Source organism: Hyperolius riggenbachi, chromosome 5, assembly GCF_040937935.1.
Source record: "Hyperolius riggenbachi isolate aHypRig1 chromosome 5, aHypRig1.pri, whole genome shotgun sequence".
Lineage (NCBI taxonomy): Eukaryota > Metazoa > Chordata > Amphibia > Anura > Hyperoliidae > Hyperolius > Hyperolius riggenbachi.
The window spans coordinates 313,100,505-313,119,085 of record NC_090650.1 but is presented as its reverse complement, the minus strand read 5'-3'; the positions used below and the strand labels follow the sequence as shown (position 1 = coordinate 313,119,085).

Sequence of the window (18,581 nt, the reverse complement as noted above, 5' to 3'; positions counted from 1 at the left end):
TTACTGTTGCACCAAGCACGTTACACCTGTTACACCTTTTGTATTTGTTGTCACGGCAGCTTCTGATATACCAGCATTATAGGTGATTCTGCAGATCATCTTATAATCAGGTATATATCTGCATTTTTGGTGATACTGCAGATCACCTAATAATCAGAATTCTGCCTTTTGCTGACACAGATCGTTACAGTAGGATTTCCACAAAAGGTTTCAGAAACGAATCAACATATTGGCTGAGAAGATTTGTCAGGTTACCTCTCCAAGATACAATAGGCCTCCTGGGGGAATCTGTTTGGTTTTTATGAATTTTGGGCAGCGCATAAAAGACCGATATAATCAGATGTTTAATAGTTTTTAAGCATTTTGTGGTCATCTTTGTCTAAGGCACCTATGGACAGTCCCTCTTTTAACAATATCTCCAGTTCTTCCCTGTGGGCATTTATTGGATAGGATCTCAGCAGCCTATATTAATTACCTACATCCAAAATGTTTTTACACATCATCACATATTTGTTTGTATCCATCACAACAATGTTTCCCCCTTTATCGGCGGGTTTAACCTATTTTGGTTCCTGGACGTAGAAACTACGTCCAGGAACCATTCGCGCTCCCGCGGCCGATCACACGCGTGCACGCGCGCTCCCGGCCCGCGCTTCATTAGCCAGGCAATCAGTGAATCGGGCTATGGTGCCCGATCACTGATTCCTCTCCCCCGCTGAAAAAGCGACAGCTTCTCTCGGAAGCTGCACCTTTTCTGGCTGCAACGTCCCCCATGCGTCGCTCTAAGCGTGGGTTACGCTTAGAGTGACGTCATGTAAACAAACTCATGGCTGCCATCTTGTGGCCAAAAAGTAATACTACAACTAAAAGTAAAAAAAAAAGGAAAATCAACACACATTTACATTATAAACCTATTGTTTACCTCCCACCCTCCCAAAACTACCCAAATAAAATGTTTAATATAAATAAAAAAATTACAATAAAAAAAACCCAAAACATGTAAATATTTACCTAACTTTTTAAATATCAATGTAAAGATGAAATATTTCTATATTTTTTTATTTTAAACTTATAAATCGTGATGGATGCAAAACGGAAAAAATGCACCTTTATTTCGAAATAAAATATTGTCGCCATACATTGTGATAGGGACATAATTTTAACGGTGTAATAACCGGGACATATGTGAAAATACAATACGTGAGTTTTAATTATGGAGGCATTATTTTAAAACTATAATGGCTGAAAACTTATTCTTCCTGTTAAAATGCATTTACAGTAAAGTGGCTCTTAGCAAAATGTACCCCCCAAAGAAAGCCTAATTGGTGGCGGAAAAAACAAGATATAGATCAGTTCATTGTGATAAGTAGTGATAAAGTTATAGGCTAATAAATGGGAGGTGAACATTTCTCAAGTGAAAATGACGGAACGCGAATGGGTTAATCACAATATTTTTATTTTTGGTTAGGCTCATAAGGGCAACCTGTTCCTCTTTTATCAGGTTGTTATGTTCAATTTCATTTCTCTGATGAACCTTTTCCCCCAGCTCACGTCGATCTCTGGTTACCATGTTTACAAACGTTTGTATGTGGGTGTACTGTGAAAAGGTAGGACAATATGTGCTTTTATTGTACAAACTGCTTTTAGGAGTAATTTCCCTCTCCCCCGCATTCTCCAATAACAACTCATTAAGAGCATCAAGTGCTGCCCTATCCAACTGGTCAATCCTTCTGTCCTTTGACGATTGTGCTTTATGTGTTTTAATAAGTGTCAGTTTCCTGGCGAAAAGGTGTACATCTTTTGCCCATTCGAAGGTCGAGAACTTTTTGGATGGTACAAACGACAAACCCTTTGTTAGTAGATCAATCTGAGTGTCACTCAAGATTTCATCAGATAAATTTATCACTTTCAACATATTGATCGAATCGCTTTCTCTGTTTACCACTGATGTGTGATCCTTTCCCCTCCTCCTCCCTGTGTAACCCCATTTGTCCCGGTTTCTCAGATTGATCTGGTGTTATAATCACACTGTCTGGGGTCTCTACAGTTTGTTCTAAAAAAAAACTGGCCCCTCGATTTTCTACAGGGCGTGGCTGGGTGTTCCTTAAATGTCTAATTTTTTTTTATCTCTGTGGTCATTATTGGGGATATTTTAGTGCACTTTATTTACTAAAATTCATATTGGTTTTCTATACTTACATTAGCAGATCTACCTTTTAGTATATATACTGTACTTTTAAACAGTTATACCCAAAGAGCCCAAGCAAATTGTCAATGCATGAAAACACAAAACTGTCGTGCAGAAAAATGACTAGTTCTTTAAAGTCAGTTCTGGAGGTGTGCTTCTAAGGGTAACAATGGTTAATTTGCATATATTCAGCAGTGATGCACTGGGAGACATCTCAAGCTCACTCTAACCTGAATTATCAGAAATTCTTTCTGTTTTAAGAAAGCAAACTTTTGTTTTGTTTTTTAGCATTTTAGTAAGGGGGCTTTTAGGACCATTGTAGCCCCTCACACACTCCAATGAGTTCCGGTTCACCATGAGCTAGCTGGTTAGTCTGTACCTCTCGGTGTTACAAGCCCTACTCCATAGAGCCAAATTAATTCATGTCATGCACTGATGAGGATCAAACAATCCGAAACAGTCTGTATGCATGTTGGATTATTCTGTCTCTGTACAAATTAACAAGCTGACACATCATTGCATTCCAGCGGTAGCTTCTAAGGGTAACAATGGTTAATTTGGATATATTCAGCAATGATGCACTGGGAGACCTCTCAAGCTCACTCCAACCTGAATTATCACAAATTCTTTCTGTTCTAAGAAAGCAAACTTTTGTTTTTTTAACGTCAATATGAAGCACGACTAAAACCTGAAGATTGTGCAGGTGAGATACGCAAACACAGAAGATAATTTTCTGCTTAGCACAATAGATCTCTATTTTGCAGCTCGATTATTGCTGTCTTGTAGCTTCTGTCCATTACTTGAAGAACAGTGGACTTTCCACCACACACTTCCGTTGTTTGGCAGCTTATCTATCACTTTGGGTCCTTTTGAGTAGGACTAATTTGGATCATTTCTACACTTTTCTGTTCTGTGGGGGCCTTCTAGGCACCCCTTCCTCTGTTTTCCTATCTGTATCTGGATTCTTCTCTTCTTTGCCCATTCTGCGGGTGAGGTTGTCAGACACTTAGCACACTGTGTGCATTTTACCTATTTGCATGAACCTGTGTTTGTTTAGATCCCAATGGTGACTTTAAAGAGGAACTCCAGTGAAAATAATGTAATAAAAAAAGTGCTTCATTTTTACAATAATTATGTATAAATGATTTAGTCAGTGTTTGCTCATTGTAAAATCTTTCCTCTCCCAGATTCACATTCTGACATTTATTACATGGTGACATTTTTATTGTGGGCAGGTTATTTAGCTGTTTCTAGCTGTTAGACAGCTGTAAACAGCCATTTCCTGTCTCTGAACATTGTTACATTGTGGCAGTTTGCCAGGAGTACCGCGGTATTCAGAGCCTCTTGTAGGAGGGGTTTCAGCACAAAATTAGTCACACAGCGCCCCCTGATGGTCTGTTTGTGAAAATCATTCTATTTTTCATGTAAAAGGGGGTATCAGCTACTGATTGGGATAAAGTTCAATTCTTGGTTGGAGTTTCTCTTTAAGCTCTGTTGATTTCCTTTCATCATCATAGTTCCACTCAAAGTAATGGCATCTGTGTGCTTGATGTCTGTTGACTTCTTTTGTGGATGTCTTTGTATTTTTAATATATCTCAATAAAATGCTTTATTACAAACAAACAAACAAAAAAAAAACCTGTTTCCCCTCAGCCATTAGTATGCGTGATGGAATTTTAGGATGAAAATGTAAGTGCTATAGTGCACCAATGTGCATGCTAATGGCTAATAGACTTGGCAGGGCTGGTACATTCTGTATATTTTCCATAATACAGAACTCTGATTTGCAGATATTGGTATTACTGCATCCTATATTGGAAATGATCCAAAATACTGTCAAATCAGTAATCCTTGTGAAACAAAGCCAGAAATGTGTTCTTCAATGATGCCAAAGTCTTAGTTGCCTTACCACTGTTTATGTAATCATGAATCTAGATTAAACTACAGCTAATCAAAATATTATTATTTATATAGCGCCAACATCTTGCCCAGCACTGTTCAGAGTACATTGTCTTGTCCTTTCACAGTCCATCAGAGGGGTGCACAGTCTAATTCCTACTATAGTCATATGTCTATGTACATATCACTTATTTTATGTATCATAGTCCAGAGCCAATTTAGGGAGAAGCCAATCTTATTTTTTGGGATGTGGGAGGAAACCGGAGTGCCTGAGGAAAACCCACACAGGGGGTGTGTGTGTGTTGGAGGGGGGGAGGAGACATAAAGACTCCATGCAGATAAAGAACCAGTGCTGCAAGGCAAGGGTGTTAACCTTTGCACCACCATGTTGCCCCATAGTTTACAAACGTGTACAGCAAGTGTCCAGTTTCAGTACCTATCATGGAGAAGAGGGTGACTTAGCTAGCTAGGACGTACATAATACCGAGAAGGCTACAACTGCTTACATACATGCATTTCTGTCTCCCTTATGATCATAGTTGCTAAAATATTTAATGTTATTTATACTGCAGGGGATGCTGTATTACACAGTAATATTTTACCAATGATACACAAAACTAGTGTGTGCTACATTTTATTGCACCACTTGAATTATTTAAAATCACATTTAACAGGACAGTACGCAAAATCTTCCTATGTCATAAAGTTAACTTAAATTTACTAGTGCTGAATTATGGTACAGAATAAATTGTCAAAAAAGAAATTGGATCTGTAGAGAAAGGTGCCACCTAGTGGACAGCCAGCGGTATAGCTTTTTCAAAAGAATCAAGTCAATTTCTGCTAAGACTGAAGTAGAATCTTTTTGTATAGATCATTAAATATTTCGTTATTTTCCTAACATGGTAGTGGGTCTGAAGTTTATAAAACATTTCAAAAGTATAACTGGTGGAAGAGGCATTGCTGTAGAATTAATGGCTGGCAGTAAACTATTTCAAACTGAAGTAGAAAATGTAGGCACTGGAGGCGCTTTGGTAAAATGGGCGCTGCATGTTAACAGCGGCTGTAGTAGCTCCCAGTGGGTAATAAGGTGGTAAAAAAAAAATGTATCCCAGCAATTGTTGAAATAGTAATCATCTTACTAATATTATAAATGTGAAAGTTTGGATATTAGTTACTGAATCACACGACAATGGCAGAACTAATTTGAATGAATTTGGCACATGCATAGTACATTACCTGGAATAAAGTATAGGATACTTTTTATCCCCATAACCAAAAAGTGGGAGGAGACAAATACAAATTTCACTGAGTAAATGTAAACTGCAGCCATTCTTACACTGTTAATGGTAGAGTTCTCAAACTTTGCACAGTTTGTCACTGGGTGATTATTATTCAGAAAAGTTGGTGGAGCCTACAAAAGCCAATCACAATTCACCTGTTTCTTTTCAAGGGGAATATTTCATTGCTGCCATTCTTGCATTGTTAATGGCACAAGCCTCAAACCTGGTACAGTGTTGATGGGGTGACTGGGGTTCAAATTCAGAAAATGGGGTGGAGCCACAGCCAATCATATTTGTTTCATTTTAATGCAAATTATTGATGCCAAAGACTGCAAAGCTCACAAACTAGGTCATTGAGTAATTGTGTGTTAGGGTAAGAAAAAGTAGGCAGAGCTAACACCAGCCAAATACATACCCGGGCAACGCCGGGCCATCAGCTAGTAATCCAGTATTTATCACTTTTCCAGTATTTATATAGCACTCAAAGCACTTGCAAGGCAGCCACTAGCGCTCACTCATTAGGCAGTAGCAGTGTTGTGGAGTGTTGCCCAAGAACTCTTTACTGAAGAGGCTTACTGAATAGGAAGAGCTGAGATTTGAACCCAGGTCTCCTATGTCAGAGGCAGAGCACTTAACCATCACACTTTCCTGCCACTAAATGTCAACAATTAAATCTTCACCAAGGTGACCACATAGCAATGAGCATCAAAAGGACCTATTTTGGATTGGGGGATGTTCTGTTATAATGTGGACCTTAAGATTCACATCTAGTATACCATAGCCAAAGAATCCACATATGTCAATAAGTGTATTTTAAAACTGTATAAAACCCTGACATAATCAATAAAAACAGGTTTTCCTACTTTTTGTATGCCATACGGTTATAATATTTGCATTTGTGCATAAGTATTTTTATTCATTTAGAAATTACAAGTTCCCAAAAGTACAGTTTTTTGCTTTGAGAGCTGCCTTTGGTTTTTATTCATAACTGGTTTTATTCATGTTGTATTGAAGGTAGACATGCTTTCAGTGTCTCTCCGTCTCCAGCTGCTTCTGCACAGTCAGAGAATTTGTCACATTCCTCACTTGATACAATTAAGTAAACACAAGATAACATCATCTCCACTTCCAATGCATCCAGATTTCTCTGCACTGAACCTTCAAACCCTATGTTTAACTAATTGAATGCTGTTCTAGTAAAAAAAATAGTGGTAGTATATAATATGTTGTAAACATTTTTTTAGAGCAAAGAAGAAATGCTGGATTTTACTTCTGCTTTAACAGTGTAAAGCAATACGAATATCAAGACAGACTATGGTCACAATTCACTAAGATCATGCTAATGATAATGAGGCAAGTTAAAACTTATCACCATGCTTAGATCAGTATTTGAAGTGTTCATTCACTAGAAACTTGCTTCATTAACAGGTAATGATAAGTTTTCACAGTGAGAATGTTAGATAATCACTCCAGTCCTTAAGTAGTACACCTCTGTAGTTGTTCTTACATGCAGGAGATAGGGAGAGGAGGAGCATGCACAGTCAGAATGTAACTCCACCCCTCCTGCTGTTTAGATAGCCTGCCCTGCTGCCAATGAGCTGGGCATGCAAACGCGTGCTCCTGCGGCCTTCCGTTAGCCTGGAGATCAATGAATGGGGCACAGTTCCTATTCATTGATTTAAGTCCCCATATGAAAGACCGACACCGTCAGCGAGACGGCTCTGTCTTTCATAAATTCCCTTCTGCTCCATCCACACTTTACTTCCACTTGCGTAGTAATACTACGCATGCAGAAGTAAGCTCGGAGGGCATATTGTGGCCAAATAGTAAAATTACATGTGGAAATAAAAATTTCCAGATAATAATTTTTATTTTACTGTTAAAAATAGTCTCTTACCTCCCACACTCCCTAATAGCTACAGTAAAAAAATTTGTAAAAAAAATACAATAAAAAATACATAAATAACGACCTTAGGGACTAAACTTTTCTAATATGTATGTAGTAAGGTATATTACTGTTTTTTTTTTTTTTTTTATTACGGGCTTGTAATAAGTGGCGGATGCAAAACTGAAAAATGCATATTTTCCAAATAAAATATCGGTGCCATACATTGTGATAGGGACACAATTTAAACAGTGTATGAATTGGGACAAATGGGCAAATAAAATAAATGGGTTTTAATTACGGTAGAAATAACTATTTTTCCATTTCTTTTTAATCTTCCTGTTTAAATGAATTTAGAATACAATTCTTAGCAAAATGGACCACCCAAAGAAATCCTAAATGGTGGCGGAAAAAACAAGATCTAGATCATTTCAGTGTGATAAAGTTATTGGTGAATGAATGGGAGGTGAAAGTTGCTTGGATGCATAAGGTGAAACAACACTTGTAGGCTGAAGTGGTTAATGACCGCTCAGGCCAGGTGATCATTCCTTACACACTTTACAGTTGTTATCACTTGTATTCCTCTCTGTGAATTAACATGCTATCTATCTTTAAGTTTAGGATTAAGTCATTAAGGATTCAATCATTAACTTTAGGAATCACTCCTTAACTTAAAGACCGAATCCTAATTGTAAGGATTGCATGAGGTAAATTGCTTGGTGGATACTAAATTATTTATCACCACAGTGATGACCGTAAAAAACAGCTTGGAATCATTATTAAAGACATGGGCTAAGCTTAGTGAATTGTGGCCTATGTTTCCATATACAATGCTCTAAATAGATTCAGAAGCTGGAGATCCATGTATATTGTGTGCAGGTCTTTGCAGATGATGTAAAATCTGTGCACTCAGCAATGCATTAGTAGGCATAGATCCCCCAACAAAGCTTAAAGGCTTTTTTATTGAATATATCAGATCATGTGCTGATATGTAAATACAATACATCTTTTTACAAAAGTCTAATTAGAAACCGTATTTAAATGATTCATAACAACTTTGTGCAGGCTAATGGAGTGGAGAGATGAACCAACACTTTCAGCTCTATTTTGTTTTGCTTCTGCAATGGTTATGACTAAAATCAATTTCTTTAGGTTTTCTTGCTCTTAATCGCAACTCATCACCCAAATATGCAAATATATAAAATGAACCTTCCCATAAGGGAGGTTCATGTAGACTGTGCCATTGGTGTGGCAAGGGTTGGTGTGATTGGAATTACTTACCTATGGGGCCTGCTCCTATGCACCCCTCCCCCCCTGCCCCTCCATCTGAATGGGATTCGCCATCTTGCCCAGGGAGAGACTGTAGCTGCTGCAGATTGAGGATCCCAGGAGTGTTGCATGCCTCCAGCCATCCTAATGCATGCTTATAGATGTAGTCTGTCTATGTGAGGACATCTACTGGCCTGGAGATGTACTTGCATAGACACTGCCAGGAGCTTCAAAATGCATAAGCAAGAACCAGTACAGACATACTGTAACCCTCTAAAAGAGGTTCCCAAAAGTTTTGCTAATGTATTTCTATGTGTGAGGTAACTTTAGCATCCAAGGCTAAGTTTCGCCTTAGATGCTCGCCTGTGGAACCAAAACGGCGCATGGGAGAGGAAAGGAGGCGCTGTAATGGTCACAAACTGTTGCTAGGCAACCAAAGCACACAGAGCAGCGGCCTGTCGGAAGCTACAGCGCAGGAGCAGAGGGGCGCAGCTAGAAGGGTGTAGCCGGAGGGAACTGGTCAGAACCAGCCAGAGCTCGCCAGTCGGCTGGAGTAGAGAGAGGAACTTAAAAGTCAGGAGGTAGCGGGGAGGAGGCCGCAAAGAGAACGGCCACAGCAGTCACCCCAGAGGCTAAGAGGGTACCCAGCGGCCACGCAGCAACCACAGCAGAGGAGATAGACAGCGGCAACCAAGCCAGACAGTGACCGGAGGCCAGAGGCAGCATACACCGAGCAAATCGGAGCTAGTCCGGACAGAAGGGAAATCCGGCAGTCAGATGAGTATGGGCCCTAGAGCCAACTACAAGTTACAGTGTGTGTTCACTTAGTAGCTAGTGTTCAGCGGAGGCTTGCTGAGATAGAAATATAGCAACCCGGAACCTGAAGAGGCCAGGCCTGTTCATAGTGCTGTTACTAGAGACTGTGCGAAAGCCTTAAAGGGGGACTACAGCGAAATACTGTAAAATTTAAAATATGTGCAAACATATATAAATAAGTACATTTTTTCCAGAGTAAAATGAGCCATAAATTACTCTTCTCCTATGTTGCTGTCACTTAAAGTAGGTAGTAGAAATCTGACAGAAGTTTTAGACTAGTCCATCTCTTCATAGGGGATTCTCAGCAAGGCTTTTATTCTTTATAAATATATTCCCTAAAAAGGATTTAAACAATGATCTTCCCTGCTCGCTACACAGTTTTTTGGCAGTTGGACAGAGCAACTGCCGTTCACTAAGTGCTTTTGAAAATAAATCCCTGAGAATCCCCTATAAAGAGATGGACTAGTCCAAAACCTGTCACTTCTGTCAGATTTCTACTACCTCATGTAAGTGACAGCAACATAGGAGAAAAGTAATTTATGGCTCATTTTACTCTGTAAAAAATGTACTTCTTATTTGTATATGTTTGCACATATTTTACATTGTACAGTTTGTCGCTGTAGTGCCCCTTTAAGGAGGAAAAATAAGAATGTGAGAGTCCCATCCAAGAAACTGAACTGGTTAAACCTTACATTTTTTGGGGGGACTCAACAACAATACCCTATAATCAACATCAACTATAACCAAGTTAATTAATGACAAATTTAATTAAGTTATAAATGCCAAATTTTCCATATGAGCCATTAAAATGAAATCTGTTTTAACTACCATATATTCCGGCATATATGATGACTGGGCGTATGGGACGACCTCCAAATTTTCCAGTTAAAATATAGAGTTTGGGATATACTCGCCGTATAAGACTACCCCTCTTCCAATGCACACAAAATAAAATAAAAAAAAAATCATATAATGGTGCTATGTATGAACAGATACCGGTGCTGTACTATATGTGGTACCCAGTATATAACAGTATATAGGCAATTGACTGGTTGGATTGGTCAACTCTCCCTCTTCCCTAAGCAGATTGGTCAGCTCTCCCTGTTTATCAGAGTGGTATGGAAGAATAGATCACCCTTCTGGCCCATGCTTGTATACCATTTACCTCCTTCTCTGCCTCTCAGATCTCGCACATGTGCATCTACGCCGCTTCACTACATTTCTCAGCAGCGAGATCTGAGGGGCGGTAACAGGATAGGGCATATCACCCGGCACCAATGACATCCGACGTATAAGACGACCCCCGACTTTTCAGAAGTTTTTCAAGGGTTAAAAAGTAGTCTTATACGCCAGAATATAGAGTACTTGCCAACCGCTTCATGCCAATTGGGGTGAACGTGGCGGCAGACCCAGGACCATTCCACGTGAACGGCTTTCAATAGGGCTAGCAGGAGATTGCGTGTGCTGATGCACTCGCATCCCCGCTTGGAAAGCTCCGCCTTCCGTATCCCAGCGGCGATCGTTGCTTGGAGACTGTTAGACCGTGAAACAGCCGTCTAATAACCCTGTACAGCACTGCAATCTAAGGCTGTGACATGGCTGGCCCCTCTGTGATTGGCTGAAGCAAATGACAGCCAATCACAATGATTGGCTGGCGGGAGGGAGGGAGGGTGGGGGGAATACAAAATAAATGAAAAAAATAGGTCAATTTATTCTAAAATTAATAAAATAAATATTTACAATAAAACTAGTCCATCTCCTCATGGGGATTCTCAGGGTTTTCAAAAGCATTCCCTGATAATGGTCAATGAGATGCAAATAATTTCGAGCCGATGCAGAATTATTATTATTATTTATTATTATTATTTAGTATTTATATAGCGCCGACATATTACGCAGCGCTGTACAGTGTATATATATATATTGTCTTGTCACTAACTGTCCCTCAAAGGAGCTCACAATCTAATCCCTACCATTGCCATATGTCTATATTATGTAGTGTAAGTGTTGTAGTCTAGGGCCAATTTTTTTTTTTTTCTTTTTAGGGGGAGCCAATTAACTTATCTGTATGTTTTTGGAATGTTGGAGGAAACCGGAGTGCCCGGAGAAAGCCCACGCAGACACGGAGAGAACATACAAACTCTTTGCAGATAGTGCCCTGGCTGGGATTCAAACCAGGGACCCAGCGCTGCAAGGCGAGAGAGCTAACCACTACACCACCGTGCTGCCCTTGAATTATGCAAATGTATGCAGATTGAAAATGGACCAATCAAATTTTACCTCAGCAATTTACCTCAGCAGGTTCATTTTCAAGCTGCATAAATGTACATACAAAATTTGCATAATGCTGCATCAACTCGAAATTATTTTCATCTCATTGAACATCCCTATAATATCTGAACAGCAGTTGCCCGATCCAACCGCCAAGATAGCATTAAAGAGGCACTTAAGTCACCTGAAAAAAATGAGTTTTACTCACCTGGGGCTTCCCTCAGCCCCCTGCAGCCGATCTGAGCCCTCGCTGTGTCTGGGAGATCCTCCCGTCCTTGCCGGCGACCACCTCCGGTTTGGCCGGCACCGGCCGACAAGCGTGGGAACGCGAGTGATTCTTCGCGTTCCTAGCCATAATATCGCCCCCTATGCTACTATTGCGGCCTCTTGGCTGTCGGGTCCTGACGGCGAAACCGGAAGTGGTCGCCGGTGAGGACGGGAGGCTCTCCGAGACACGGCGAGGGCACCGATCGGCTGCAGGGGGCTTAGGGAAGCCCCAGGTGAGTAAAACATTTTTTTCAGGTGACTTAAGGTTCACTTTAAAGAGGAACTCCAGTGAAAATAATGTAATAAAAAAAGTGCTTAATTTTTACAATAATTATGTATAAATGATTTAGTCAGTGTTTGCCCATTGTAAAATCCTTCCTCTCCCCGATTTAAATTCTGACATTTATTACATGGTGACATTTTTACTGTGGGCAGGTTATGTAGCTGCTGCTAGCTGTTTTGGCTGTTAGAGGCAGCTGTAAACAGCTAATTCCTGTTTGTGAGCCTTGTTACATTGTAACAAACTGCCAAAAGTACCGCGGTACTCAGAGCTTCTTGTGGGAGGGGTTTCAGCACAAAATCAGTCATACAGCGCCCCCTGATGGTCTGTTTGTGAAAATCAATAAATTTCTCATGTAAAAGGGGGTATCAGCTACTGATTGGGATAAAGTTCAATTCTTGGTTGGAGTTTCTCTTTAAAGCAAGTAGGGAGGCTGGCTGGTACCTTACTATTTTGGCAGTTAGAATGAGCAACTGCCATTCAGGGATTTTTTTTGAAAACAAAGAAAACTCTGAGGACCTGGACTATTGCAAAAACTGTTGGTTCTGTTAAATTTTAACTGCTTCCCTTTTTTTGCTGTAGTGGTCCTTTACATTTTATCAATCGGATTAATAGTCATTACGTTTTACAATTTTTTTTACCTACATACTGTTGTCTAAACAAACATGTAGCTCTCGCCATTATATATCTATCTATATATATATATCTATCTATCTATCTATCTATCTATCTATCTATCTATCTATATATATATATATATATATATATATATATATATATATATATATAATGTGGCTGGATGGTGTAATGGTTAAGGGCTCTGCCTCTGACACAGGAGCCCAGGGTTCGAATCTCGGCTCTGCCTGTTCAGTAAGCCAGCACCTATTCAGTAGGAGACCTTAGGCAAGTCTATTGCGCGCGTCCTAGTGGCTGCAGCTCTGGCGCTTTGAGTCCCCCAGGAGAAAAGTGCGATATAAATGTTATTTTCTGTAATGTACTGATAAACATTAGACTTTCATATATATTTAGATTCAAATACACACAACTGAAGTTGTTCAAGCCTTTTATTGTTTTAATATTGATGATTTTGGCATACAGCTCATGAAAACCCAAATTTCCTATCTCAAAAAATTAGCATATTTCATCCGACCAATAAAAGAAAAGTATTTTCAAAACAAAAAAAGTCAACCTTCAAATAATTATGTTCAGTTATGCACTCAATACTTGGTCGGAAATCCTTTTGCAGAAATGACTGCTTCAATGCGGCGTGGCATGGAGGCAATCAGCCTGTGGCACTGCTCAGGTGTCATGGAGGCCCAGGATTCTTCGATAGCGGTCTTAAGCTCATCCAGAGTGCTGGGTCTTGCGTCTCTCAACTTTCTTTTCACAATATCGCACAGATTCTCTATGGGGTTCAGGTCAGGAGAGTTGGCAGGCCAATTGAGCACAGTAATACCATGGTCAGTAAACCATTTACCAGTGGTTTTGGCACTGTGAGCAGGTGCCAGGTCGTACTGAAAAATGAAATCTTCATCTCCATAAAGCTTTTCGGCAGAATCGGATACCGAATCGGATCCGGATACCCAGATATCCGACTTGGCAAGTGCCACGTGACAAGTGACACGTGACACGTGGCAAGACACGTGACACGTGCCAAGTGCCGATTGACAGTCAGACAGCAGAGGAGAAGACACTAGTGTACACTAACTGTCACACTGCCACTGCTCACAGCACAGCAGTTCTGTAGAAAGCTAACACAGTAGTACTACTACTGTAACAACTACTAGCAACGACTGCAGTACTACAGTACTAACTACACAATAACACAACCCTATCCCCTAATCCCTAACCTAACCTATACCTAAGGCTAATAGCTGGCCAGCAGGCAGCAGCTGGCCTGGTCTATGCACAGCACATACACAGACACATAGCAGCTGCCTGCAGCACACGCTCTGACTGTCACACAAATGACATCAAGCTAATTAATGATTTAACAATAGTGTAGTGATAGTGAAGGGGTTAATCACTGAACAGCTTTCGGTTTATCACTGCTAGGCCAGCAGCACTGGAGCACACACTACTGTCATACAATGACATCAATCAAGCTAATTAACGATTTAACAATAGTGTAGTGATAGTAGTGAAGGGGTTAATCACTGAACAGCTTATCACTGTGTACAGCCCTTGCTACTAGGCCCAGCGGCACTGGAGCACACACTACTGTCATACAATGACATCAATCAAGCTAATTAACGATTTAACAATAGTGTAGTGATAGTAGTGAAGGAGTTAATAACTTAACAGCTTTAGGTTTATAACTGTGTACAGCCCTTGCTAGGCCACCAGCACTGGAGCATGTCTCTCCGTGAGCATTCAGCAAGCTAAGATGATATGTCTCATCATGGCAGCCCTCCTTATTATACAGGGGGGCTGGCCAGTGTTCCTTTCTGTGATTGGGTGCCAGGGTTTAGGCTTGGAGCCCTCTGGCTCAGTGAGGTCAGGTGGTGATGGCCAGAGTTCCCCTCTGATTGGTTGCTAGGGCTTCTGCTGGGAGCCCTCTGATTGGCTCCAAGACGTCATCTCCTTAGTTACAGTATTTCAGATCCAGATATCCACAATATCAGCGGATACCTGGGTTATGCGGCCAAATATCCGCAGATAACTAGCCGGATAAAAAAAAAACGGAATCCAAATCCGGATCTGATAGCGTCAAAAAGTTTGGATATCTGGGTTACCCAGATATGCGGAATCCTGATGAGCAGCCCCGCTGTCCATGAAATGAACAAAGGAATATTTGAGCAGCACTAGACTTTTATACCTAAATACAACTAGTACACATCCTCTGATTATAGAGGTCTGTTTAATGCACAGACGGGAATTCATGAGGAGTTATTTAATAAACTGTACATGGTATTTTTATCTATTCATATTCACACTTTCTCAAGCTAGCTATTTAAAGCTTTGCAGCTTCACGCTTAGTGTCTGAAAGACGTAGTTTTGACGTGAAGCTCGCCACGGGATTTTGATTTTCCTTTCCTGTTCAATAAGCTTTTGTTCGACAGTATTTTTCTAAATTCTTTTGCAGTTACTATATGATTCCATCCCTCATTGTCTTGCCTTGTGTGTTGATGGCTGGACTTTTAACTCTTTGTGCTGTTATGCCATCTTTATAGGAGAAACAATTTAATGAGTTTTGCTAAAAAATAAAATAAAAAATAAAAATGTATGAATAAATTATACTGTAGAGACTCATAGATTTATTGGCATATAAAAATAGTAGTACGAACATTTCCAGCAGTAGTATTTTTTTTCTTTTTCTGTATAACCATGTTTATCTCTTCAATTTGAAAAAATCTGCGTACATATTGCAGTAGTACGATTACTGATATTTTACAATGCACAACCTGGCACCCATTTTCACTTGAACCCTCCCTATTAGGTACCTAAACTGATCTCCCCCACCTTATAGCTAACCCTACCCCTCAGAAGTAGCTAAACCGACCCCCCAACCTAATGCCCTCCCCCTGGTAAGTGCCTAAACCACACCACCCCAACCTAATTCCTAGCCCTAACCTCACCTCTAAGTGCCTAAACTGAGTCTGCTAACCCTGGTGCCCACACACCCACTAGTTGACTAACCTATAAATTAATATTGTGAAAAATAAGCAATTTTATTAAGTTATATTCAGTAAAGTTCCTATTTAACTAACTTGTTACTAGGCAGGGTGTTAAGTGACACTTTTGCATATTTCACCCCTAAAGTTGGCTGGAGTATAATGATCTTCAATGGGAGTTCTTTTGTATCCATACATAAGTAAAATGGACAATTCCTTGGTCTGGCAGTAAATCCAGCCACCTTAACTGTTTAGCAGATTGGCCTATAAAATGTTAATAAGCTGAGCTTGCATGCAGATTTAATACAAACTGAATGCAGCTTGAAATTGGGCTTTTTTTATCTTTGTACTGTAGATGCTCACAAGTGACAATATGAGTAGCCACTTTGCATAATTGCATGACTGTGCTTTCAACTTAAACCGCTTGTCCATCTCCTGTGAATTGTCTCTAATAAGCAAGGAAAGAACATTTAAATGTTAATTGCACTAACCAATATAACTTGAAGGATAATTTGGGAAGGGGGGGAGGGTGAGTCCACCAGAGACTTACCCAGTCTTCCTTCACCAAGCCATTCAGCCTTATGGACCCCCTACGTGCAGCCACACTGCGCCTGCACCATAGCAAGGACCTGCTCTGGCTTCAGCGGAAAAAACTTTTTCTGCTGAAGACAGAGCAGGTCCCTGCTACTGCCCATACGTGAGCTGTCGTGTCGACAAGGGTCACCAAGTGGTTTTGCAGAGGGGACAGCGGAGGAACTGTGAGCAGGATGGGGACGTTTCTGGATCATCCAGAGGCTTACCTCTGTTGAGGTAAGGACCCAAATTGGGCACTGTTTTTCCTCTACAGGTTACCTTTAACAACTTATAGACTTTTCTATTAACTGATTTTTAGAAACTGTAGTCGATTTCTCCAAGTGCTGGAGACCTACATAGACCTCTATATGAGGACACCTTGTGCAGTGGAAGTGGACATCTAAAGGTGCGTACACCCCGCCCTCCAATCTTGATTGGCCAGTTTTACCAATTCCATGTAGTGTGAGAGCTTACCTGCACAATCTGTTCAAAATATTCACAATATTTTGGACCTCACACATGGAAGTGGTAAAATTGACTGATCAATATTGCATGGGAGTACCAGGTTCCAGGCACATTACACAGGTTTAGAAGTCTAAAAGAAGTTAAGTATTTGTTTTTTTCACTCCGTGCATTAACATTTATTTAATTGTAAAAGCCGAAAACCAAAATATACCCCTGATAAGAGCCAGTATCTGACCGTATGCATTTGTGAATCATTCGGTATTTGTACATGGCATATGGTCACATATGAAACCATTCTCTGTTTTCTTTATAGGGACTAAGACGAATTAGCAGTGATCTATATAAAGAATATGAAGACTGTTCTTTTGGAACTGAAACGTTTAGTAGAATTGATCTCTGCTCGATGCACAAAAAGAACAAATTTTCCGGCTATTATTTTTGCGAGAGTTCGATAATTATAGAAGCAATAAAACCACACGGGGTGAAGAGCTCAGACTCGGAGCCAGAAGAGGAGACTAATGAACCAGCAAAAGACATGGAGGCTCCAGCAGGCACTAGCACTCCTTCCCTGGAAAAAGATGCCGACAAAATAACTTCAGGCATGACTGCTGCCTTGGTAATAACTAAAGAGGAAGGCATCAAACAGTCAGATGGACAGCCCGAAGCAACAAACACTGTGCCTGAAGAGAAATCCAGCTTGCAGTAAACACATTATCTATTTCCAGCACAACCGATAGCTTTAACAGCTGTAGAAGACAGACCAGCAAAGTAAAACTGATAGAAATTTACTGCCAAAGAAACATCCACATGGCTTAAGAAAATGCTACAATTGAGAAGAAATTGGGAGTTGATTCCAAAAGTGTATTTCATGTTTAATGGTACAAGGCCAACTAACAAGACAATATCAGGAGGTACATTACGCAGGTTAGAAGAGAATGTTCATTGTCAGGTACAATAACCGTCTGAGCAATTTACGCAGCTCCCAGTAGGATCACACAGCCAGATGCCCTGTTTTCTTCATCTAAACTCAAATGGGAACTTTACATAAAAGAAACAGCCAAATGAAACTTAAATCACTTCAAACTGCAGGCTGGATTATGTTCCTGCACAAGAACACATGGGATAACCGGCATCTGCTGCCTTATACAAGAGGGAACTCAGAAGATTCCTTCTCAATAATTAGATCCTTCCTATATTTCCCTAACAAGTGGTGATTTGGGAAACTGTTATTTAGCTGTAGAACAAGCTGTAGCTTTTGTTTGTCAGAATAACTCAATTTAAGAGAAATTGAAATTTAAGAGAAAAGCGAAACATTTTTTTTTCCACCAATAAAAAGAAATTTACGTTTTTTGGTTTTTGAATTGTAGTTATTTTTGTTAACCATTGTGCATGCACAAGTGTCTCCCCTTGAAAACATATTAAATCATTCATCTGCCATGAAGGTTTAGTGACCTTTAAATTGGGGCATACCTTGCAGATAGCAGACTATATTAGTTAAAACAGTTACTAAGGAAAAAATAGTTTGTCATTATAGGCTCTATCTTAACAAGAACGGATTGGGGGGGAGGGGATCGTGGGTTCAAATATCTGATCCTACGTCTTTGGGTCACAGGTGACGTGTCGCTCCTCGGCAGTGCAGTATCAACCAAGTTTCCGAAGGGTCTTGCCACTAATTAGGCAGTGAATGATGAGCTGGGGGAGGGCCTGAGCAATGCAGAGGGGGTTAGCCAGAGCTCATTGTTTTCCAGTACAGGAGGAGTTAAAAAAGTCAGTT

At 40.2% G+C, this 18,581-nt stretch overlaps 1 protein-coding gene across 5 annotated transcripts in view; it reads left to right on the top strand.

The window, feature by feature from the left end:
* LOC137517700 (A-kinase anchor protein 7-like) overlaps positions 1-18,127 on the top strand; it is a 75,313-nt gene extending 57,186 nt beyond the window's left edge. For all 5 annotated transcript variants that reach the window (XM_068234716.1, XM_068234713.1, XM_068234717.1 and 2 more), the window contains one exon: positions 17,121-18,127. In XM_068234716.1, coding sequence (XP_068090817.1) covers positions 17,121-17,513 — 393 coding nt within the window. In that variant the 3' untranslated portion in view covers positions 17,514-18,127. The remainder of the gene's footprint in view (positions 1-17,120) is intronic.
* The last annotated feature ends 454 nt before the right edge of the window (positions 18,128-18,581 follow it).